Source organism: Hippoglossus hippoglossus, chromosome 13 (assembly GCF_009819705.1).
Source record: "Hippoglossus hippoglossus isolate fHipHip1 chromosome 13, fHipHip1.pri, whole genome shotgun sequence".
Lineage (NCBI taxonomy): Eukaryota > Metazoa > Chordata > Actinopteri > Pleuronectiformes > Pleuronectidae > Hippoglossus > Hippoglossus hippoglossus.
In genome coordinates this window covers 11,116,848-11,141,434 of record NC_047163.1, presented here as the reverse complement: position 1 = coordinate 11,141,434, position 24,587 = coordinate 11,116,848, and the positions used below count along the sequence as shown (strand labels likewise).

The following is a 24,587-nucleotide window of genomic DNA, read 5'->3' as shown; positions in this document are numbered from 1 at the left end:
TTACTTCTGCCAAGGAGGTTATATTTTTACCCCTGGTTTATACGCAAGACCACACAAAAACCACTGACCAGATTTCCATGAAACTTGGAAGGATGTGATCTGTGTCTGGGAAGAGCCATTACAATTTTGGTTTACGTAAAGGGTTTTCTTTTAACATTGAGATGGGGGTTTTTTTTGCCTTTTTCCCAGGGAGTAATTCATGGATCTTGATGAAAAGATCAGGCTGGTTTAGGGGTCGGATGTATATTTGTGTGAAATTTGCTGCAGCTTGATTATCAAGGTGACTGTTGAGCCTTGTCAAAGGTTCATTCTTAGTGCCATTCAACTTTAGCATCATTACTTTATTTTTGGCTGTTTTCTTCAGTGTGCCCTGCAAAGGACTTTGAACAACAGTGATTTGTGTAGGTGCCACACAAATAAAGCTGAGTTCAGCAGATTTAGTTTCTCTTCACTTTAATACCCACACATATTTTTCCTTTATTTAACTAAAAGTCCCATTGAGGTACAATATCTCTTCTGCCAGGGAGTCTTGGTCATGATGGGCAGCATCTGAATAAAAGATCTAATATACATAATAAAACAACAAGCAGGTTAAAGACAAATTACATACATGAAAACATATAGAAATCAGTGGCTATAATGAATTATGGAAAATAAAAGGAACATGTTAAAAGCAATGACAGTCCTCTATGAAAACTCATTTTAAAAGATGTAAACATTAAGAGAGAGTACAATGCTAAGTTTAGGATGAGGTATGTGCTATTGATACAAACTTTTTAAACAGGACAGTTTATATCCATAATTTTTTTTCAGCAATATAACTAAAAAAAGTTATATAACTTGCAGGATTGCGTCAAAGGTATTGAACACAGCCAAATCTAACGGAAATACTCCTGCATACCTGTGTGTTTTTCTGCAACCCGCTGTAACAGTGCGTCCGTTGAACGCAGCCCGGCGGGTGACTGCGCGCTGACGTAGGACGTGAGAACAACAAACAGTTGTTGAACAAGCTAACGAGTGGCAGCGCCGGACAGAAGCAGGTTCAGCGGACTTGTCCCGGACAGACAGAGACTCGAGACACCTGACCGCCCGCGATATCTCAAGGATTTAGCGCCGAGGAGTCCCCGCTGTTTGGGCCGGGAACTCACGCTCCGGCTCGGCTCCCCCCCAGCGCCGACGCTAGCCACCGAAACATGCCCGCTGCTCGGAGTGTGACGCCTGTTTTTCGTCTGGCTGCCGTTGGTCGACGGTTGTGATGCGAACCGAGCCGCAGCGCGACAGAGGGAGCGACGAGGGCTCCAGCCGGAAAACACAGCTCTCCGCACGGGAGAATGGACTTTGTCGCGGGTAAACAGACGGGCTCAGTCGGGGACGCAGGCACGCAACCGCACACGGGCCTGGATGTCATTGTTGGGCAACAACTTTAGCAAGCTAGCTAACGTTAGCTCGCTCAAATTCATGCAAACGAGTCGGGTTCGGTGGAGGGCAGGGAGCTCACTTTGCTAGCGGTAATGGAGGCACCCTGAGCGACTTGTTCGTTTCATTTGTCCACTTTAACACTGTCGACTATGTGCTGACCAGCCTTCGGTCGGTTCTCTCCGAGTGATAGGACTCTGTTGGCAGACATTATTGAGTGGTGGTTGCCCTGCTGGGCGATAGTTGAGGAAAGTTTGGCTAATATATAATTACTGACACAGTTTCTGTTTCGCACAGGTATCTCATATATATTTTTCTTTTTGTATTGACATTTGTGTAAAACTGCACTTTAATTAGCCAATTTTTTGTCAAGGATGCACAGAAGTCACATGTGAATTGGGGTTTGTGAAAAACTGTAATGTAAATCACCCCAAGTACAATAAACCAGTCAAGATATAGGTTAAATAATCAGATTGCACTTGAATATAACTCGGTGAGTTAAGGACCCTTAAAGGTGCCTATACACACACACATTGTCAGACGGAGACGGGCTTGTCCTTATCAGCCAGCACCTAGTTACTGTTTAATATAATATACAGGCTGTCTGGCACAGTTAAAGATTGAGGTTCACTGGAAATGACACCATGAATATCGAAGAGCAGCGTCTAGATTTATGCAATGCAAAGACAAGAAGCAACGTGGATGATGATCACAACACCACCAACAACACAGAAGGAGTCACCCCTCGGATCTCTGAACTGATGACTGATAGCAACACTGAAAAGCAAAGCATTGTTCCCACAGAGGCCTCGGACACGTACGTGATGCCTGAGCTCACCGACAACCTGCAGGCAGCTGAGGAGAATAACCACCAGGTACAAGACACACTGGAAATTGATGAGCTCAATGGAAATGGGACGAGCACTGCCCAAAACACCCCTGTGATAGCTAACCCCACTGACTTCATCTTCTCTAATGAGGAGCACAAGGGTGATATCGGGGTGGAGGAAATGAAGGAGGATAAAGACAATGATGTTGTTGGTGGGAGGCATGATAGAGGGGACCCGGACACAGGTGTGGCTCTGAGTCTGGACAAGAGTGCGGAGTTGGAGGCTGATTCGACAAACGCCACCTCGTTGTTAGACAACGATTTAGAGTCGGAGTCTCCGTCTCAGGATGTCCCGGCTGGCAGCACAGCAGAAAGCCTGTCCAATGATAGCCAGCCGAGCAGCACAGAGTCGCCTGCCCCGGACCAGGTTGGACTGTACCCCTCTGTGGAGGAGGCGGATGATAAACACAAACCAAGTGGCAAAAGGGTGACGTTTCCGTCAGATGAGGACATTGTCTCTGGAGCAGTGGAGCCCAAGGACCCCTGGAGACATGGTAATACTGTGTGTATGTTTCTGTGTTTGTGAATGACGTCCTGTTTATCCTACTTGTCCGTTGTTCCAGTAAGAACGAGTGAGATCAACATGTTTTTGCCAGAATTTACTCTCACAGGACTTTAAACAGAATTTTTCTCAAGCTCCATATTGAAAATAGTTGTGCACTCTGTAGCTCAAGTTTAAAATGTGCCGTGTCATGTTCCATATTCCATGGGGAATGGTGTACGGATGTTGACACTGATGCATGACAGTTTTTTCGAAGTGCTAGGTGTATTGTTTTGTGTCTGTGTCCACCACTGCGAGATGACACTACGGTCTTCAGTCCTACGGCGGCTCCTGGGCCCTGCCCCTTTTCCAAACACAAGTTCAGGTCTTACTTGTAATACTCAAGTAGATATAACAATAGCTTGGTCTAAGTTAGCTTTTAATTTACCAACAGTCAAATCCACCTATGTGTCTAAATATAGTCCACGGCCCTGTGTTGTGTGCAGCTTTGTGAGAAGATCCCACCACTCCTTCTTGAGGTGTGCCATTTTTACCACAGAAGGTTCCTGTTTGTTCAGTGAAAACACGTCTAACGGGAGCTCATGCAGGATGTGGAACTGCCTTCATTGTGTTGATACAAGGAGCCCAATCTTTAGAGGCTCAACGAAACGAGAGGTCACTTTTCACATGTAAAGTGAATTTTCCCTGTAATAATGTGCATTTAATTTACAATAAATGCCAAATATTTAGGATGAAATAAAACGGATCCCCAGCAATACATTTAGCAGCGGAACAGAGCAGAATGTTAAATAGGAACAGGATTCAGATAAGTAGATAAAATTTGTATAAGTATAAATCAATATACACAATACAGTACACGTACAGCTGCATTAAACCCGAGCACATGAATGTAATGGGTGCAAAACCCATAGCTTTTTCTGCCAATCTAGTTAAATGACATACTACTTTCACCAAGGACATTGTTTTCATCCACATTTGTTTGCTTGTTTGCAGCATTACGCAAAAACTACCAGATGTATTACCATGAATCTTAGTGTAAGGTTTCAGTATGGATCAGGGAAGATCCCATCAAACTTTGGTGCAGATCCAGGAATATTTTCTTACTCTCTTTAACATTGCGAGATTCAGCATTTTTCAACATTTTCTTTAATTTCTCAGATAATTATGTATCTAATCTAATTTAGATTTTAAAAAATTCAGACATATTGCACCTTGATATCGACAAGTGTGTGTGCAATTTGATGCGGCTTGATTGAATTCAAGGCGACTGTTGGTCCTTGGTGGAGGAAAGCATTCTCCTGAGTGCCACTCTACTTGCAGTATTGTACATAAATGTACATCGAAAAATTGTGGGAATGTCTCAGTTACATTTCTTTTCCTCTAATCCTGATTTTAGGACTGATAATGAAAATGATTTGCTGTTAATATTTGTGCATGTTTTTGTAGTCTAGTCCTTTTCATGTAGAGTTCTGCTGCTTCATTATACAGTAGATTCATAAGCTGGGAATTTGTCTGTGATCTGACCATGACTCACCCGCTCCTTCATCTGGCGTGGACAATGGACATCATTGAATAAACAGACCTACACTCACAGTGTGAAAGCCGGTGTTTGCTTACAGTTCTGTGACGGCAGTAGACATAGTTACACGGCTGATGGCGGTCTTAGAAAATGACAGAATCACATTAATTTAAGTTGAAGTCTCAGCCAGGCCTTTCAGTCTTGTGTCTGTGTGATCTGTGATGTTTTAGGTCTGAGCCAGTGTTTCTCTGGGGTATAAAACCAAAAATGTAGGCCAGACCAAGGCAAGGGTCAGCGGTGCGAAAGGTCCAGGTGGGGGAGGAAGAGTAGAAAGGAGAAATAAAGCAGTGAGATGAGATTGATATGCATGACCAATACCGCCTCATGTTCAGCTGAATAGAAATTGTTCTATTAACACCCAGGAAGTCCCCTGTTTTCAGCCATTCATCCTGACACATTTAGCTGCTTGTAACTGTCAATTTTATTCTACCTGCTTTACATAATTAATAATAATTAATTTGACATGAAATATCTTAAGCCACACTCTTTTGGGGGCAAAGTCTGAACCTTTCCGCCAAGTGCTCTGAGCCCATATGAAACACTGGGAACAGTTAAGTATCTTGGTGACTGTAGTGTTGGCTCAGATTATTCAGCACGTAGTTTATTTAAGTTCCAAAGGTCCAGCTGGTTGTGCAGTTGATGTAGAGGCGCACAGACAGTTTACGGCGGTGAAGTTAATCACATGATACGGGGCGTTCTGTATTTAACACATGACGATAACACTGTGCCAAATCTATCAACATTTGTAGTCCACTTGGTCAGAAACCACAAAACCTCAAATTCTCTCAATTTGACCGAATTGGTTGCAGTAGGGTCAGATTTAAATCATCTTAACACTTTGAAGCATTTAATACCTGACTTTGTCCTTATTTCTCATTATTTATTTAATTTTGTTTTCCTGTTTCCAGACATTTGAATTAGTGGCCGCAGTTTTCTACACTGCAAATATATCAAATCAGGGTTCAGTTTTATCCGAATAACCTGAAAAGTCTGCAGGTGCGGACCAATCAAGATAGTTGTAAAAAGCACCCTTAGTGTTGCATCAAAGTAGTTACTGAATTTTTTACTTTTCAGTATTTTATGTTTTACTACTAATGAAGCCTAATAATTACTATGGTTCAAGGTGTAAGAAGTAATTGCACCTTTTGGGATTTTTTTCTAGTACTGTGTTTTCAAAATGTGTTCAATTTCTCTGCTTGTCTAACAGTGGTGAACTTGTTTGACCTTCACTTGGAAATCTTTTCCTAAGTCCAGTTTCTGCCATGCGTCATAAGGACATGCTTGCACATGGGACAGGCTGAATGAGTGTGTTTCTGAGTTTTAGTAGAGGAAATGAAATTTATCTGAATCTCAACCCCAAGGGCTCCTCATTCTTCTTAAAGAGTGAGCACTGCCCCACAGTAGATCCATGATCCTTCCAGACCCTTTATCTGCAGATCTCGTGTCAAGCTCTCTGGGTCCCTCTTTAATGTCCTGTGTCAAAGACAAAACAGTGAAGTGGCTGTGAGCTTACAGAGCCTGGAGCTTCATCCATGCTCAGCATGAGTTACTGCAGTACTGCTTCCTCAAATTGTCATTGTCCATTTTATTGCTTTCAGCACAGTAAACAGTGTATGACACTGATACTAAGCCAAAGATAACCAGCAGTGTCCTGGAAATACCTGTGTAGTATTTAATTTTGCTGACATAGTCCTGAACACCATTAGAGAAAAGGTAAAATATTGAATGTTATTTGGTTCTGAGTTAGACAAAATCGGTTTTTAGAGCTGTTTTATTTCTTTACCCTCTCCCTGTCTAGACCACTGGGACTCTTGTTTTTTCCCCTCCAGGCCTGGACAAATACTACATCATATCCTGAGATTCCTGAACTTCCCAACATGCTGTGTAGCTTCCCCTCTTCCCCTGTTTCCTCTCCTTGGCTACACTCTAGGTGCAGTTCAAAGCTTATATGTACAAAAGCACTGGATCATTCTGCAAACTTGTGCTCAGTAATTTTTACATGTTCAGGAATACAAATAGTATTACTACTACACTACTCTTCTACTACTACTTCTACCTCTAATTAGCTATAACTTTGTGTACAAATATGGTAAACCCTACCTCTTGCAGTGCAGATAATTCCTTAACATCAATAAGTGTTTATCCTGCAAACGACTCTACACTTTAGCCTCGTTGCAGCTCTGTCTCGTGTCATCAGACCCAAGGCCCACTTGGCACTAGGATATTAGAGGCTCTGTGACCCATGAAATGTTATGTGTTGTGGCTGTCAACCAAGTTACCAACTGATAAGCAAAGCTTTTAGAGTGGAGGTTGCGCAAAGGCTTTGAAAACCTAGGGGTCAGTACGGTTTGTGCTAGAGGCAGACTGGTACTGGATTCTAGGAGCCAATAGGGTCAAGGGAGTGGAAATTAAAAAGTATCAGAGGTCATCTTACCTCTTTTTTTCTTATTGGGAACAAAATAAAAATATTAAATAAAGCATAGTTAACATCATTAGATGTCGAATGATAACGTCAGCTGTCATATAAGTGTATGTAATGAAAGTAAGTTTGAAAATATCATTACTTTTCTGTTGCAGTGGGATACTTTAAATGATTTTAAAGTAAAACTTGATTGGGCCTTCTCTTCACTGTCAACAGACTTTTCTCCAGCATCGGTCAAACAGCTACTCCATATAAACTATATAACAATGACATGGTTCATAAATGGGGCCTTATGTTACATTACATTTCATTGAGCTGATGTTTTTATCCAAAGCGACTTGCAATAAGTGCATTCAACCATGAGGGTACAAACCCAGAACAACAAGAATCAAGTAAGTACAATTTGCTTTTAAAAAAAAGCTAAACTGCTACAAGTTCCACCATTTAGGAGCCAGGACAGCAACCAAATTTAAAACAAAATATACATTTTATTTTTTTAAATACAAGGTGTAGTCTGAAGACATGTCTTTAGTCTGTGGCGGACGATGTGTAGACTTCCTGCTGTCCTGTATCAATTGGGAGCTCGTTCCACCATTTAGGAGCCAGGACAGCAAAGGGTCTGCGATGATTTCTTATCCTGTCCTGACGTATGTGTAGAACTTTCTGTCCGCATAGAACAGGACTTCCTTGCTCCCCCCTCCCATACCTGCACTAATCACTCTTGAGTGACAAATGTTACCTACACACTCTACACATAGCACAAAATGCATCCTCGTTTAAAAATAGAGCACACAACTGTTGTTTGCTCATACTGTCACTCTCCATCTGGTCTGATAGATTTTTCTCTCTCAGACGCATGTTTGGATTCATGAAGGGGCTCATCATTTAGAAATGGCTGCTCTTTTTAATCGTTAATTGCTATCAGAGTTTAAAGAGAAGCTGTTGTTGATGCACAGTTATGTCTTATGAAGTCAACATAGACATTACCTGCTGGGGATCGTTGTGATATAGTATTTGTACGTTTTAGTTGCTGTGTCTGCAGTAATGTGCTTCAAACCTAAAACACTGGATGTGTAATTTGACTACAGGTATTGTGTGGGATGTGTGTGTTTTGCCTGGGTGGTTGCAGGTGTTGAAACTTATCTCAGACTCTGCCTCAGTGCTTCATGTTCATCATTGATCAGCTCACAGCTACTTGGGATCAATTCCTGGGTTTTTGCTCAAATACAGTCCTGTCATTTATTTTCTTGCCACCTGCACCATTAGCCAGTAAATTTACTCTGTTTATTCTCCAGAATTTTACCTGTAGGTCATGTCTGAAAACTGCTATAAAGTCTTCCAGAATAACTTAAGGAAAATGACCAGACTTAAGTACACGACTGAAAGCCGCTTCACTTTACTTTTGATTCTCTGCCCTCATGCAGACCTGGGTTGGTACAGTGTGATACAGTATGTACAGGTTATGTAAATGGTTTTAGTGGTAATTTAGTAGTTTTGGAGCAGACAGCAGCTCCCTTCTAATGTCAGACCTTTATCTCCTCTGTGTGTGTACTTATTGTCACCATCTTGTTAACTGGACTGCTAGGAGCACACCGCAGCAGTGACACAGACCCTGCCATTCGCTCTTTGCCACTTGTGACGAGCCAGGCAGCCAGCTGTCATGTGAATGACGCTGCTGTCACCATCCACAGCACAGCAGTGTGAAATGGCAGGGAACAGGACTGGAGACTGGGCCTATCTTGAACGTTGGCACTTGCATGTTAAGTAGGATCTGGCAGCACTTCTGTGTTCCACCCCCAATGTACTCACACCCATCCCTGGAAGTTTGCCTCAAGGCTTGGCCTGTTATTTCACACATCTCCATTAAAATATAAGTGATTTCATGTTTTCTCTTCAAACAACGTCCACACTAAGCCGGCTAAACTTGAAATTGCTGCTTACTTGCAAAAACAAAACCAATCAATAATGTAGGTAGAGCATCAAGGAGGCAGGACATCGAGTATAAATTTCACTGCAGAAGTCACGTATTTTTGTTTACAGAATATTGAGAGGGCCGTTGGCCTGTATCACTAAAACCTCTAAAATCTCATTATTTCTGTTTGCATCCTCATCTGTGTCTTCGATGTGTATGGCACCCCTTTTTCACCCTGAGATATTTGAATTTTTTTGTTTCTATCAGTTTTGCGCCCGCCACGTGTTACAAACGTCATCAACACGGCCACTTACTCGCTGAGAAATTTCTGGACATTTACATTTTTACTGGCAGGAAACGTTCTGGAAATTGTCAGGTGCAACTGACTCAGACATTTGCGTTCTAACATACAACCCTCTTTCAGTAAAATATCCATAGTTCAGTGCATGTCTGAAAGAGGCTTATATCATCTGCTCTGCCTCCTCCTGCTATTTGTGATCACCTTTGCTGAGTTTAAAAACAGCCTAACTCATGATCCATTTGTCGTTTAGCATTTAAAATTGCTGCTCAGACTTTGAGAAGTTCTGCTACACACCCCCTGGCCGTATCTCGACAGACTTGGATTATTGTTTTCCTGAAATTCCTCATCATCGAAGCTTAAACAGGCAGCCTTTGTTTTCAGATTTATACCCTTTGGGGAGACCATGATCAAAAAGCACAGGCACTGTGTGCATGGTAGGCCCAAACAGAGAAAGATGCATTATCACATTTAGCTAAAATCTAATGACTGTTCCAGGGAATAAATTTAGCTGATAATGAAGGTCATATATATATATATATATGATTTTCATCTGATGGCAAAAATTTGCAAGCATTTGAACAACTAACAGACGGACATTTCTTCAGCAAATCACCTGAAGAATGCTTAAGATGTTGACCTACATCTGAAATATGGTGATTCTTAGGAACGCTCAAGACAACTGGTCTCAATGTGCTGTTAAGTGCTCTGTTTCCAATATTCCACGTTTGAGAACCTTTTGTAAACCACTGGCTATAGACATGATGTCTCAGAGCATGTAACCTGTCAAGACCTGTTTCTCAACTCTTACTTTTCATTATAGACATTATAGCATAATATATTATGTTTACATAATACAGCCTTGACCCAAATGTATTTTTGCAGGCCGATAGTTGTATTAGAGTGTAATAAGAATTTGGATACTGATATAAACATAAGATGGCAGTGATCATTAACAAACCCTTATGACAACGAATTGTAATTGATGCTTGATATTTTACAGTTTAACCATAAACCTTATGATAAATAAGTATAAATAAATAGAAAACACAAATACAATTTTTTTTTTCCCCTTAAAATGTAAACATAAATGCACATCTTTCGTCTTTTCTGAGTTGTTTATTCTGTAAAAGAAAAGGTTATGATGGCAAACATAAATGCTGATACCAATGTCTGTGAAAGGCACATATTGGCCGATTTGTATTGGCCAACCAATAAATCTGTTGTAGCAACTAAATAAGCAGTTCAAGGTGACCATCACTTCCCACGGACCTAATGCTTCTGATTAGGAGAGCATTTCGCTCCTATCCTTCAAAATAATTGTTCATCATTTAGCTGCTCCCTCATGGATTGTCTGAGTATAAGGCAGGTCAGTGCCTGTTACATCGGCCAACAAGCCATATACCTCTCTAGCTACATTTTTACCTCTACAGTCTTCCCTCTTGTGTTGTTATGTAATGAAACATTTTTAAACTCCTGCTGTCTGTGCAGATCCAGATGTGGCAGGTCAGCTGTTTATCTACAGTAGCTGGACTGAGGCTGGTTACAGTCTTCACCACATCCCAAATTTTTCTTAAGCTTTTGACTGGCAGAACGTGCTCAACTCTGAACAAGTGAACCCAGTATGTGCAAACAGAAGAAATACAAGACTTGATGAAAGTTGAACATTTTCTGTGGAATCCTCTCTTTGTCAGAGAGTCATCTGTCTGTCTCTGCAGAGAGTCCTTTCTCCCTCTGCACACGTGCAAACACTTGTCTTTGCTTGTTTCCTCCGTGTTGTTGGAGTGGCGGGAGTAAGCCCAGCACATGCAGACTGTGTTTGAACTTTGCTACTTGTCAGCTTGAGAAAGAATAAGAGTGAGTTATGAAGGTACAGAGATGGCAAGGCTGAGGAGGATAAACAGATGTGTATAGAAATTGGGTCAGACTTCCATGACTGTTTTCTCTGTACTTATCCTTTATTGAGTCCAGTTAACGTCTCTGAAATTATAATTTGTGCCTCAAATGTGCAGTAAGAGTTGGATGGGGAGATGGGGGATTTTGTGACAAGATGATGACTGGCTACATCTATTCAACACCTTATGACAGCAGCTTCTAGGTAGGTGAGGTTCTAGCTAGCTCCTTTTCAGCACCTTGAAATATTAGATTTACATGTGTATACATGCCCTAAAGGTTTGGCTTCAACATCAAGTGCAGGGATTAAAGTTTTCTGATGCTATGGCCAAAAGAGGCTATGTATGAGATCATGTTGGATCCAAAGGGAAGGCGTGGGGAGGGGATTGTGACACCTTGAGCCCAGCAGCTGCACCAAACTGAGATGTAGCATGTAGGCTGTAAACAGACTGTTAATAACCTAAATGTAAATATTCATCTAGACCAAGGGTGTGTACCTTTTCTAAACCTGTGTAAAGTAAACACTCTTCAATGATGGTGCTCCTGGCTCCTCTTCCTCCTCAAGGAAAGAAAAAAGTCATACAGTGTGCTCTAAAAATGAGGAAAAAAAACACTTAGTGCCTGATGGCCAGCTTGACTTTGATGGACAGCTCAGTTGTCAATGTGTGAGAGAGAGAGGGCAACAGTGGGTCAAACAAGGGCCGAGTGAATTGATAAGCTGGGCACAAATTAAAGCAACTGCGCAAAACACAAGACCAGGGATTTGAATGCTATTATAAAAAGTTAAAAACATTTATTTTGAAACCAGCGGGCTGCCACAGTCTGGGTGATTAATAGGAAACACTTCAATAGTAGGATTTTTGGTGCGTCGCTTGAGCCAAATGAACTGGTAAACACCCTGGTGAATATTTTCTAGCATGTCGTTTGGTTTCCCTTATGGTCGAACTGAAGCCTCTCAGCCCTACCTCCTCTCCAGGTTTTTTATTAAACCATTATACACACTCGGGAAAAGGATGCATTTGGATAACGTCCCTTCCAAACCATATTAATTTTCCTTGCCTGATTATTGATCTCTTACACGGACAAAAAGTTTATCATGCAACAAATAGCCTCTCACCTCATGTCACACAGGTAGCTGGTCTGAAAAAGTGGAAACAGTGGAGCAACAAATTCAAATTCCTGACTTTATAAGTCGTATAATAGCCTATCATGGAGATGATGGGTTTAGTGAGCATTCATAAAACAATCCTCGCTTCTGTCCCACTAAGATGAGCAAAAACTGAGCTGGTACTAAAGCCCACGCTCGCACTGTGGGAGCTCTGGGTCGATTTATTTGACCTTTTGTGGGCAGTGGTGGAGGCTTTGACTGCAACAGTGTTATGATCTACAGCTACAAAGGAGAGGAGTCTTATTTTAGCTGCTACGTTTAATAATGCTAGAACCAAGTTGTGATATTTACATGGTCAGAGGCTCATTAGGCAACATTGATTAAAAAGAGGTCATAAATGCAAAACCCAACGTTACATGGATTTGACAAGTTGATAAAAGGAACTGGCAGCATATTATTATGTAACGTTATTAAAAGTAATTGAAATTTACTTCTTTAAGACTATTTACATAATTTGGCAACTTGTGAAGTTCAAACATGACTATTTTTGGGCCATAAAAAATTGCCACTCAGCTCTGTAGGAATTTAAATGGACCTCTGGTGGTTGTGGGTTGTATTTCTCATAATCTGAAATGTGTTCAATCCTTAAAACTGAGTTTTCCTTGCTTAGAGTGATAGGTTGAACTGAAGCTGTACTCACACATTGTTGGAGGCATCAACAGAAATGCTGTTCATTCACCATCAATGGTGTGATGTCTTTGGTTAAAGAACTGCCTTATAGTTCTATTGCATTGCACGCAGAGCTCAACTTTTCATGCAGCAACAGAGACACCAGTCAATCAAATCGTGTGTTAAACAAACACTCAAGTATAGGTGCTAGATCAAATCATATTAATGCGAAAAAAGAGGCAGAGGCAGCTGCCCAACATGATGTGGTTGTGGATTTATTTACTTCTCTTTAGCATTGCATTGATAGCTAGCGTGGTACTTTAGCTCTAAAGCTGACTACGTTGTGTGTTTCAAGTATGAAACTGTGATTGTTATTATGACGATCGCGCCGGCACCAAGCATCAGGCACGCCCACTGTCAAGCATTAACGCATATGTGAGTTCAGCGTGAACCTCTTAAGGAAATTACGTTGTTGTATAAAATACTCTCAACTGCCAATTGGATGTACATGACAAAATGTTATGTTTAGTTAGACGGTTGTTCACTGAATATTAGCGTAAAGGCCAGGTTATCTTCGAGAAGAAGAAGTCACTGCGATATGTTGTTTGACAATGTTTATAACTGATTTGATCAGCCAGACAAGTCAGGGTGAAAAACTGCCTCATACAGAGGGGACGCAATATTGTTTTAAAATGCAAATAACAGAACACATTCACAGACAGTCTCTCCAGAAAGGCATGTTTGGCTGTTCACATGAAAAGTGACAAATAGTTGTCAGGAATGGAAAAATAAATCTTGAGAGAGCAACATCCAAATCTTTCCTCCTTTGCCAGAGTTTTGCTGTTCCAAGATAAACCGTGACCAACTATGAAAGAAGACATACTGACACTCAGTTCTCTGCTCTGAGCATATGTGCCTGTACTTGTTGAAGCTCTTCCAGTTGTTCAGCTAAAGCAATTGATTTATAATTTATGGAAGGTACACCTCCGCAGTCGCTTGCAGTTTTTCCTCGCCCCAAGATACTGACTGTGCACTGTAACACGGAAGAAACAAAGCCAGAACTTGTTAGGGTAGAGTTGTCACAGGCACCGTTTAGTGAAGAACTTTGGTTTCTGGTTTTATTGTACATTTTGTGTTTGTGCTGCTCCAGACTATAACAAACTCCAGCAAAATAGATTATCCTGTATTAATTTCCATATCTGGGACCAACTAGATTTGATGGCAATGATTTGCTGTTGACTGCGGTTAACTCCATCTTAATGATGAGTGGAAGTACTGTAATTTGATGGTTAGAAATAAAAACAATTTCAAAGCCGTTATCCAAAATGTTACCAACAATGTTCAAACCCAGAGAAATCCCTGATTTTATTCAATGTAACAGGACTTTCATTTTGGTTGCCTTTTAGTTGTGTCAAATCCAATTTACCCTTGCCTGTCTCTTCTATAAATAACACTGCTAGTCAATCAGCTAGTCGGCTGTTTAATCTTCCACTGTTTGTATTGGTCACTTGTACTGGATTGCGATTATTCATTGTCGTTTGCTGCATAACCTAAATATAACTTCAATACATTATCTAATCTGTGACAATATTGCCGCGTGAGTCATGTCAGGTAGATTTCCATAGGCTATGGTGGTGAAAACTACTATTATCCCATGCTCTTTTACATCAGTATTAGACTAGGAGTTTTTTGTTTTTGTTGATTGAGAGACCCCTAGAGGCCAAAGGCACATATTGTACATTTAAGTAAACATTCCTGAGAAATTAAAATATATTGTGTGTGTTTTAGTGAAGTGACTTTGTTGCTTTACACCAGCCGACTGTTGATCATATTCAAAATGGTTGCTTAAATCTGCAGCTGTAGAATTGAGGTCATAAGCTCACCATCATTATTAATCATAAAGTCCGCAGAGCTTAATTAACCTCTGTTGATCCGAGCCAGCTAGATGCTGTTAATTGTGATTTAGTGTGTGTTGTTGCACAGTGGATGTGTTTGTTTGCGTCATAGAGCAAATGCACTCAGTCAGAGCAGAGATGGATAAGTTCCCTTCTCTCTTTCATCTCTCTCCTTGTCTTTCCACACCTGACATCTCGAGCAAGAGTGTTTTCAAAGCAGCAGCCCTGCCCTTTCTGCTTTTTTTTTTTTTCTCCAGTAAAACATGAATATATGGTTTTACCTATTCAAGGAGTGGTCAGAGCAAATTTAGGATAGTCCAGTGTAAAAACTAACTGGATATAGTTGATGATGATAATAATAAATATTTAGTTCATTAGCTATATTATGAGCTATCTATTAGCTATATATTGCTTGTTGTGTGTCTTTTTCCTTCTATAGTATCGAGAATTGTGAAAACCGTAAACCTGTGATATTTCCTCTGACCGTAAACGTGGCACCAAAATTTCATATCGCGACATCGCTAGTGCAGTGCAACAAAGGAAATGTATTGCCTGACAGCCTAATTAACAAGTGTTTAGTAGATGTATTTTGACTCTGACTACCCTGGGTGGCTGTAGTCAGACCCTCCTGAGCTGTTCGGCAGTGATTTATTCAGTGATCTTTGCAGCTAGTGATTTTTTGGCAGAGTCAGTGTACTCTTACCGTCTTTCTTGACTCTATCATCAACTCAGTTCCTCCTCATAATGTGGTTTTTGAAGATGTTTGGAGCAGTTGTTTCCCCTCCCTTCATCCTCCCTCTCCTGTGTACTTCTTCATCACTATACTCCTGCCATACAAGTCGCAGCAGCATTGTAGGGAGTGCAATAAAACAAAGACGGTGCAAGCAGAAATGAAGGCAATGACGGTAGCTCAGCTCTTAATGATACTGCGGCCCTGAACCGGCATTTCTGACTTCTATTAAAAACAGCGCTTGACTCCTGAGCAGCCCTTTGTTACTGGTTTCCTCTCTTTTATTCCACAATTTGTTACTTTCACATCCTAATGTTTTTTTGGTTTTTTTTGCTAGTGTCAGCACACTGTGTTCTTAATTAAAGCAAATGGACCTGTCTTCTTACTCGTCTTCCTTAAACACTGTGCAGTAAGCATGAGACCCTCCCCCCAAACCCCACCTTCCCTTAGGAAGTGTTTACACACACACACACAAATTTGCTGTACAGTCTCTGTACAATAACACTTTTCCAAGGACACAGTGTTCACTGGAACACACTCACTGTTTAGTACAGTTTTACAAGACTGCACTCTTACCTACCAGGAAGCAGAGGCATTAAGGTTAAATCCACAGAGCTGTGTTCAAATAGCTTTTGTAGATAACACACGATTATATATAGTGTAACATTTGGGTCAAATACATAAAGCTAAATAGCGTTTTATTAAAGGACGACTTTGCATTTAGTATATAGAGCAAAAGGAGAGAGAAAACTTTCAAGATTTTTTTTTACAATAGAAGTATACTTACTCTGTCTCTGTTTTCGTCCCTTACATAGTATGTCACTGTGTCTCTTCCTACAGCCATAGTAATAATGTGTTTTTGTTTTTAAAACCACATTTAAAATTGTCTCTGTTTTAGGTGCTCGCAAAGGGTCATGGGTAGCATGAACACAGCAGAAGTGATGGGTTTTAAAACTACAATGTAGTTGCATGGATATCTCTTTCTCAAGGGAGACCTGGCCAAGACAGGCAGGAGCACAGATAAAAAGCACAAAGCACGGATAAAAACGCAACCGAAAACAAGATCAGATTATGTAAAAAATTACTCAATGAATTTTCACAAAACCTGGTGGAAAGATGGGACATGGACCAAGAAAGAACCCATTCAATTTTGGCATGGATCCAGACAAAGGGGACAGTCCAGGTTTTTTTCCCCACACTTTTCGCTAACATTGCAAGATTGCTTCGTGTTGTTTTCTTATTTTCTCAGAGAGTAATAAGTGGATCTTGATAAAAAAACATAAAGGCACATTTAGGGGACTGATATCTACAAGTGTGTGCAATTTGGTGCAGCTTGATTGAATTAAAAGGAACTGTTGTGACTTGGCAGAGATGTGCACTCTACTGAGTTCTAGTTCATATTGTGTTGCTATGCCTGCATTTCCACGCCTAAAAAGTGTCTGTGTTTCTTCTAGGGCTGCAGCTACAAGTAATTTCTCATTTATTAATAGATCAATGTGGTGTATAAAACATCAGCTTTAACACATGCAATGCAAACCTGATCTTTTCTAGACATTACCTGAATGGACTTAACCCCACCAAATCTTGAGTGCAAAGGCTGTGTATTGTGTCTAATGTGTGAGTGAACTGATGTGCAAACAGATAACAGGTAGAAACTGGCTGCCCTAGACAGAATGCAAATACGATGCAATGATGTCAAGAATATGTGAATTGGTTCTACCACAGCTTTTCTCAATTTCGCACACTGACCACACAGCCCCAGGCATATACTAGATTTTGACCTTGCCTCATTAACAGCAGTGTTGTGCTGAATGCGGTTGCTGGCTCAGTTGTTCGGCAGTAATAAGACTGATGTTTGTTGTTTGTTAAGACACATGGTCTGGACTGGAGTGAAGCTTCAATCCACCACTGCAAAAGCCAAGGGAGCTCCAAGGAGCAAAACCACAGGCTTGGTCAAAATTGGCCGTGGTTGCAGCTTTAATTACGAGTGCTCGCATCCGTGTTGCCGCACCAGTGATTCATATTGGGGCCCCTCTACAGTGGAGTGGGTAAAACTGGTTGAGGAAAAAACATTTCATGGAGTTAGCAGCAATTAGCTATACAACACAAAAGGAAACCAAAGGAATGCATTCAAAACTGGCAGAAATATACAAAATTATTTTTAAATGTTTAAATATAAGATAATGAACACGTTTCTTTTCGTTGCCAACAAGCTTTTCAATCTCACAATGGATGAAATTGGACTTCTTGTTTTTTTCCCCCCATTAGTTTCTTTAAAATTCCCAAAGAGTGGTGAAGCAGTCAGAGGTATTTATATGTAAACAGTCGATGAAGGGAGTGTGTGACCATTTATGGAAAACTTTGCCTTTTATATTTAGTTGTGCTCAGTGACTTGGATTTATGAAACAACGTTATGTGAATATAAAGCTTTATCAATCTGATGCAGAGAGTACTTAGGCATATTACAGCCGTGTGCTTTCAGGGTTTAGTCTAGAATGGATGGATGTTGACAGTCAGCATATCCTCATCAAATCAAGTTTGCGTGTGCACATCTATAGACAGTATGTACCAGGGACCAGCTGCAGGATGAAGGAGTAGACTGATTTCCGTTCTGGTGGCTGTTTTGGTCTGAAAATAAGTGATGAGGATGTGTTGTGGCCTTTATCACTTTATTCATGTGGCACTGGCTCGCTCTTCCATTTAGTTACACACACACACATACACCATTACTTCAGGCTCACCACAGTATTAGTCTCCAGTAGTAATTTTCCATCCTATTTTGACATGGGTGATTTCCATTGAAACAGTGACTAACACAGTTGGTCAGATTTGCGTGACTGCTCATGCAGGTTGCAAACTGCCTTTTTGTCCCAACAGAAAGTTATTCATTCTGCCCTGTGCTTATACAAACATCCATCCAGCAAGATCTGTTCACTGCTGGTGCAGCTACATGCCAGCCCAGACACGTCCTATACCTTAGCATTATTAGTAGGTTATCAAGCGACTACATCTGATAAGGCATTTTAGAATCTATACAGAACAAAATGTTTACCATGGTGTGGAAATTTTCCCAGTGGGTAATGTACTTGTGATAGCAGCAGTGTTACAAATTACACTGGACATTAAACAAGAAAAGACGTATGTTGGCTCAGTGTCCGTACAGCGCAGAGTGAGATCTGTAACGTTGGATCTCTCTGCGTGCAGCCTCACTCTCCTGCTGCACTTGAGGTTGTGTGCAGTGTTTCCTATAAACTAACCCGACTTCCTATAAACTACCCCGACTGTGATGGTCCACTTCTCATAATAAGGTAAAAGGTCTATAGGACTTTTGTGCTGTTGCTTCATTGTAGAGTGTAGCACTCTGCACCACTATCTCTCTCTCTCTCTCTCAAACACAATGGTCCCATCTGTCGTTGAGGCAGGGGACCTTCAAAACATCGATAATGTTTAATTGTCTTGTAACACCAAATCCTCATCATCCTTGTTGGTCAACTCTCCTCTCGTCGGGTGATAAAACTCTATGATGTGACTGCTGCTGCATGGAGTAGACACTTTCACTTCATAGCTGCAGCGTCAGACTAAATATTGATAACAAGTTACTGATACACAAAATTATTCAAATAGTTTTTATGACTGTAAAAATGTTAACTGTCGGTGGGGCTGGTAGGTCTGCACCCAGTGCTCCCCAGGAAATAAAGCCAGCTTCCAGTGTGGCTCTCAGCCAGCCAGCACCTTTTGCTTTCAGTTAGCCATTGCATAATTTTCTCTTTTCTACATTGTCCACACACAAACACTATTGATGCCTTTGACTAAACACGCTCCATCCAAGGTTTAATTCTTTTGCACAATAAATGTTATTCTTTAGTGATATTTTGAGTCTTTCCCTTTTTTTTGTCATGTGCTATGAGCCTGGTAGTGACAAGTCACAGGGCCAATTAGATTGTCTGTATAAAAGGGATGATGCTGTTGATTCTGATGATTACAATTCTAAAGATAATTTGCTGATTATTTTGGATGACAGTTTAAAAAGAAAATTAACGTGAATGGTCGTGTTTTAAATTATACAATGATATGAATTTTCCCACCTTCTCACTGCTGCACAAAGTCGGATTCACACATATACAGCAGCCCCATGTGTTAGCACAGCACTGATAGCCCTGCAGGGTTGGCTCTGTCTGCAGCAGCATAATCTGCAACTCTAAATGTATTGATCCATCTATTTATTACCATTTACATAGGGTCTAAATAAGTCTTGTTGGCATTAATATAATTTCGGGTCTTGATCTTTCTGAATTCCTTCAAACATGCGATTTTTTTCTTCAATGTTTCTGACGTTATTTTTCTTTGTCTTTTTCTTCATGAGTGCTTCCCTTCATCTCACAGCAGAGTCTTTCAGCCAGAATCATTGGTTTGAATGTTTCCTAGTCACCTGACTGGAGTTAGCCCCGCAACAGCCTGGAATGGCAGCGGTGGCTGACCTACACACACCCACACCAAGAACAATGCCTCCATTTTCCTCACATAAGTAGGGGAGCCCTTACAGGGGTTACAATTTCTCATCTTCTCTGTCAGGAGAGTGCCCCCCAAGGCAGACACACAAACAGGTTTCTTAAAAGAGACCTTTTTACAAATGTGTCTCAGTCCTCGTCTTTATTATGCTGATAATTTACTGAGACGAACTGCAGGATCAGCATCAGAGCATCAAAACCCATGTTTCAAAGGTTACGCTGTTCATTTCAGATGTTTTATCTGTTTGCTTTGTAAATGGGGGCTGTCAGAACCACCGCTTCACTTTGTCGCACTAGTGTCACCCCACCTTCATGAGCAAGTGACCTGCAAGTGAACTGCAGAGCCAACCAAATATATAGGCATCAGTTTCCACAATGATTTAACAGTGTAAACCAGCAAGCCTTGTGACCATAGCCTCTTTAGATTAAAAGCATTTTGCATGTATTTCAGGCTCATATTCCAATTGAACACACATTTGAAGTGGTACTTTTGAACCTCACAGTTGTTGGAAAGGTAGAGATTCCATAAAAATCCTCCTGATATCCCAGCTGTATTATGTAGATCTAAATATTAAGTATCAACAAATATGAGGCTATATTAAATGACTCGTAAAAAATGTGGTCGGGAAATACCTGGTGTCATTTTCTCACTCAGTCTTTTTTTGTGTTTGTTTGTTTGTTTACCCCCCTCGAGGGAAAAGTGTGCGTAAAGAAACAACGCAATAAAATAAATCCTAATCCCCTTAATCTTCTGTTTTTCAGCTCAGAATGTGACTGTGGAGGAGATCATTTCTTCCTACAAGCAGGCCTGTCAGAAACTCAACTGTAAACCTATACCCAAAGTGCTCAAACAGATACAGGTAAGGCCCATCTTAACACAGCCAGCCCAATATTAACTTCAGAAATTCTGTACCTTTTTTTTTTTTCCTTTTTTCTCTCCTGCATTTTTCCTGTTGTTGGGAAAGGGATTAATTACTTAATTTATTAATTTCCCTTACTGAGGGAATGCTGAAATACAGAGAACAATGTCAAAGAAAAGGTGATGAATGAGGAGTTCCATTTCAACCTAAAATGATGCCACCTCTTGTGGAACATCACAACCTCCTCCTAAGTCTCTGGGCAGAGAGGAAAGCCATCACAACTCCAGCCAGCTGAACTCCTGCTTTTGACCCCTTTTGCTCACAAGTTTGAGGTGGCCGGTTCCTTTTACTGCAGATTTTGTGACTCCTGACACTGCTGTCATGAAACTACCAATGGCTGCTTTTGAATGGCAAAATATAGATTTGCATACCCCAGATTCGCCACATAGCAAAAGTTCAGTCACCAGGAAATATTATCTGACCAGGTTTCCACCCTAACAGTCAAAATGTAATTGAGTGTTGGAACCTTTAATAAAGTTGTGGTTTTTGTAAAGACGTTCAACATCGTTTTTACGTTATAGAATCTGTTTATTTTTTCGTAATTTTGCTTAGAGAAAGCCAGACCATCACCTACTTTATTTGCCTGATTTCGCTGAATTTATAGATGTGTATGCAATTGGGATTTTTTTACATACTTACACTCAACAACCAAGCAAAGAGAGCTTAGGCTTTTCTATGTGATCTCCTTGTGACAACTAATGCAGTATTTTTTTGACTTCCATTTATTGAATCTCCCCTATTGAGAGCCCTCTGGCCAAGATATATAATATTTATTAAGCCTCATTGCATCATAATATTAATAAAAAACTGATCTAAAATAAAAATGTATGCAACAAAAATGGATTTATGAATCTCCAATCTTGTCTATGGGTTAGAGAAGAGTGACCCTTTTAGTGATCATTTAAAAATACATGAGAGCAGAAATTGTTCTGAGGATGCTGAAATGTACATACTGTGCAAGTTTAAAGCCACTGGGATAAAAATAACTGTATACATTTAAATCGCAAGGTTATACATAAATATACACAACCATAGGAACTCGTGGCAGCCCTGGGCCACATTGTGTAGCAGCCTGTTCGCTGTCAGGAGTTCCCAGTAGCGCCAACTAAAAGTATTAATTACAAACTTCCTGTTCGTGAGATTCAACTACATTTACTTCTAAGAATTTCATCCGAAACCTTTTCTTATGGTGAAGAAACAACTTCAAAAGCCTTTTAATGTGGCTTTAGGACACGACATTATGCACGGTAACATAGAGGTAGAGGCAGAGGCCTTTTTTCAGCAAGGGTGGTTTTGACTCCCATCAGGCCTTCGGGGGCTTTTTTTCCTGCCTCCTCCTGTGGGTTAACCAACACAGTTATGTGTCCCTTAATCCCTCTGTACAAGCAGTTCCTCATATTTCGCAGGGGAAGCCTCAGGGCTGCTTGTTTTTATGTTTATGCCAAACCCATGCCTTTTGTATGTGAATTTTTGCACTTGCTTGATGTTTATTGTGACTGTTATCGTGTTCAAATTCTTCCCTGTGTGGGTGTTGTTTCTATTGAGTGCAAGATGTTTGCAATGCAGAGAACAGAAGGAGGGTGAAATATGGACCAGGCAGAGGGGGAAAAAAAAGTCATTTCTCGCAAAAACATAAATTCCTGTCCACTTACCACCCAGTCTAGAAACCTGAGACTAGAGGACTGCGCTTTATGTGTATCAAATATAAAGAGGCCTGTTTGCAGAGTTCTTCTGAAACGATGTGAGCAGATTTCTGGTTTCTTGTTTCCCTGTGGGCTGAGAGAATTGGTGTTTGTCTTTTCTCAAGATAAAAGAAATGACCATCGGGGACAAAAGGGCCACATACAAGTTTTTGGGCGGTTTCACAATGCAGATTAAAGCAATATGTTTCATGTGAATGTGTCAAAGGAAATGATGGTCTGTCAATAAGACATCATATTAACTAAGACTGGGAGTGTTTGTTGTTCTGGTTAGGTAAGTAAAGACCCCAGCAGTTACTAGATATATATAGGGCTATTGCTTATGTTGTGTAACCCGTTAAGGACCTCTGTATGTCACGACATTTATTTATATATTTAAAATGATCAACACCCTCTAATCAGAGGTATGTCACAGCCCCATCTCCCAGCACTGCATCCTTTGGGCATATTTTGAATTTGCAGGGAGAAACACTTAAGGGTTGAGTTACATTTTAAGAATAGTGTGTATGCAAATGCGTGTGACTGTCTCTACGTCCCATCGACAAACCAGTTCCCCCCTTGTCATACTAACAGGACAGAGGAGTTGGTGGTGCTAAGCTTTGCAGCAGAGACACATTAGTGCTTTCTCTTGTTTGTTCTGTCGCTCAGTCGCTGCAGCACACGCTCATAAAACCTTAACGGGGCCTCTCTGCTGAAGCTGTGCACATTTGTACCTGCAGGTGTGTATCTCCATGTGCGTGTGAGTGATGATGTTGCAGGAAAGTGAGCCACAGCTGGAAGCGCATTTGTGATTCGAAACTCTCCGCAAAAGAAATCCCCACACGCTTAGTCAGCTGATAGAGAGAAGTCCTGTCAACATCTCAGCTACTTGTGGAAATGCACATCATTGTGCTAAGCTGCTGCGGGTTTTATTTAGTTCAATGCTCTGGGTACATTTCCACTGAGAGTGACTGGTCTCCATCTTCTTCACTCTTTCCCTTCCTCATTTTTTGCTCTTTTTTTTGTTTGTTATTGCTCATCGTTGTTAATGTTTGGCCTCTTTCCATCCCTCCCTTCTACTTTCGTCTTTTGGTCCACTACACCCCCCCCCGCTCATTTCTGCTTAGTCATCCTTGCAGTACCCAGCCTCATAAACAAGCCAGTCAGACCAAACAGCAGGCCAGTGAGAGAGGGTTTAGCAAGAGGAGCTCGGCCCTACACTGGTGTTTCCTCTTTCACTCTAAATGCTTTCTTTATTAAGTCCGACTGCACTGTACATGTGGCGACCTGCCAGGGCTCCTACAGTTTTTGTACATTTCTGGCCAGTTGTTTGTGTGTCTGTTTTATAAGGGTCGCTATTTAGCAGCTGCGTGTTGAATGTCTGCTCTGCGCTGACTCCCACCGGAGTCTTAAGACCTGGACACTTGTTAGCCTTGTGTCACATTTCTGCCCCTGCAGATCCCCGGGGGTAAAGTGGTTTCCCCTATTATGCAATGTCTTGCACGCAAATAGGGTGTACTTGCTTTCTGTGGATATTCACTAATATGTTCTCCTTAAAGGCTGCTGGTGGATCATATTCTAGAGGGAGTATACAGTAAAGGCTTTGTAAAATCCACATGTACATCAACATGGGCTGTTTTCCTGCAGTTATGATATGAAAACACAGATATATTGTGCTGTGTTTTAGGGAGGTCATACAGAGGTCGTGTAAGGTCTGGACACTTCAACATCTTTTGACATAACAGACAATCAACAAAAGATTTAAAGGCCTCTCCTGAGTTATGCAGCTTTCTTTCACCAAATTTGGAGAAACACAACTGATTTGCACCCTTTGTTTCCCCTATCTTTATTCAAGAGTGGGTCTTGATAACAGAAGTTTCTGTTCAGTCGAACATCTGTCACTTTCTCAGTGTGTGTGGCTGCCAACATATAATCTTACTAAAGCCTTCTCTCAAATCTGGACATCCTGGATACTATACCTTGCCTGCTGTTTGTATTTTTAGTTATTTGTTGGGTTGTCCAATACGTTTTGGCACAAATGTTCATATGGACTCAAATATGACAAAAGGAGGTGCAATGATTTTACAGATGTTGGTGGATCCAACCGCTGAATTCAGACTGAGCTGTAGAATTGTAATTGACAGTTAACAGGAAGGTTTTCTCTCCA

At 40.9% G+C, this 24,587-nt stretch overlaps 1 protein-coding gene across 2 annotated transcripts in view; it reads left to right on the top strand.

Moving 5' to 3' along the window:
- Window positions 1–897: 897 nt before the first annotated feature.
- ppp1r37 (protein phosphatase 1, regulatory subunit 37) overlaps window positions 898–24,587 on the top strand; it is a 40,715-nt gene continuing 17,025 nt past the window's right edge. The window contains exons 1-2 of one of the 2 annotated variants that reach the window (XM_034604035.1): window positions 898–2,799; window positions 20,584–20,681. In XM_034604035.1, coding sequence (XP_034459926.1) covers window positions 2,061–2,799; window positions 20,584–20,681 — 837 coding nt within the window. In that variant the 5' untranslated portion in view covers window positions 898–2,060. The remainder of the gene's footprint in view (window positions 2,800–20,583; window positions 20,682–24,587) is intronic. The other variant, XM_034604036.1, reaches the window with a different exon arrangement.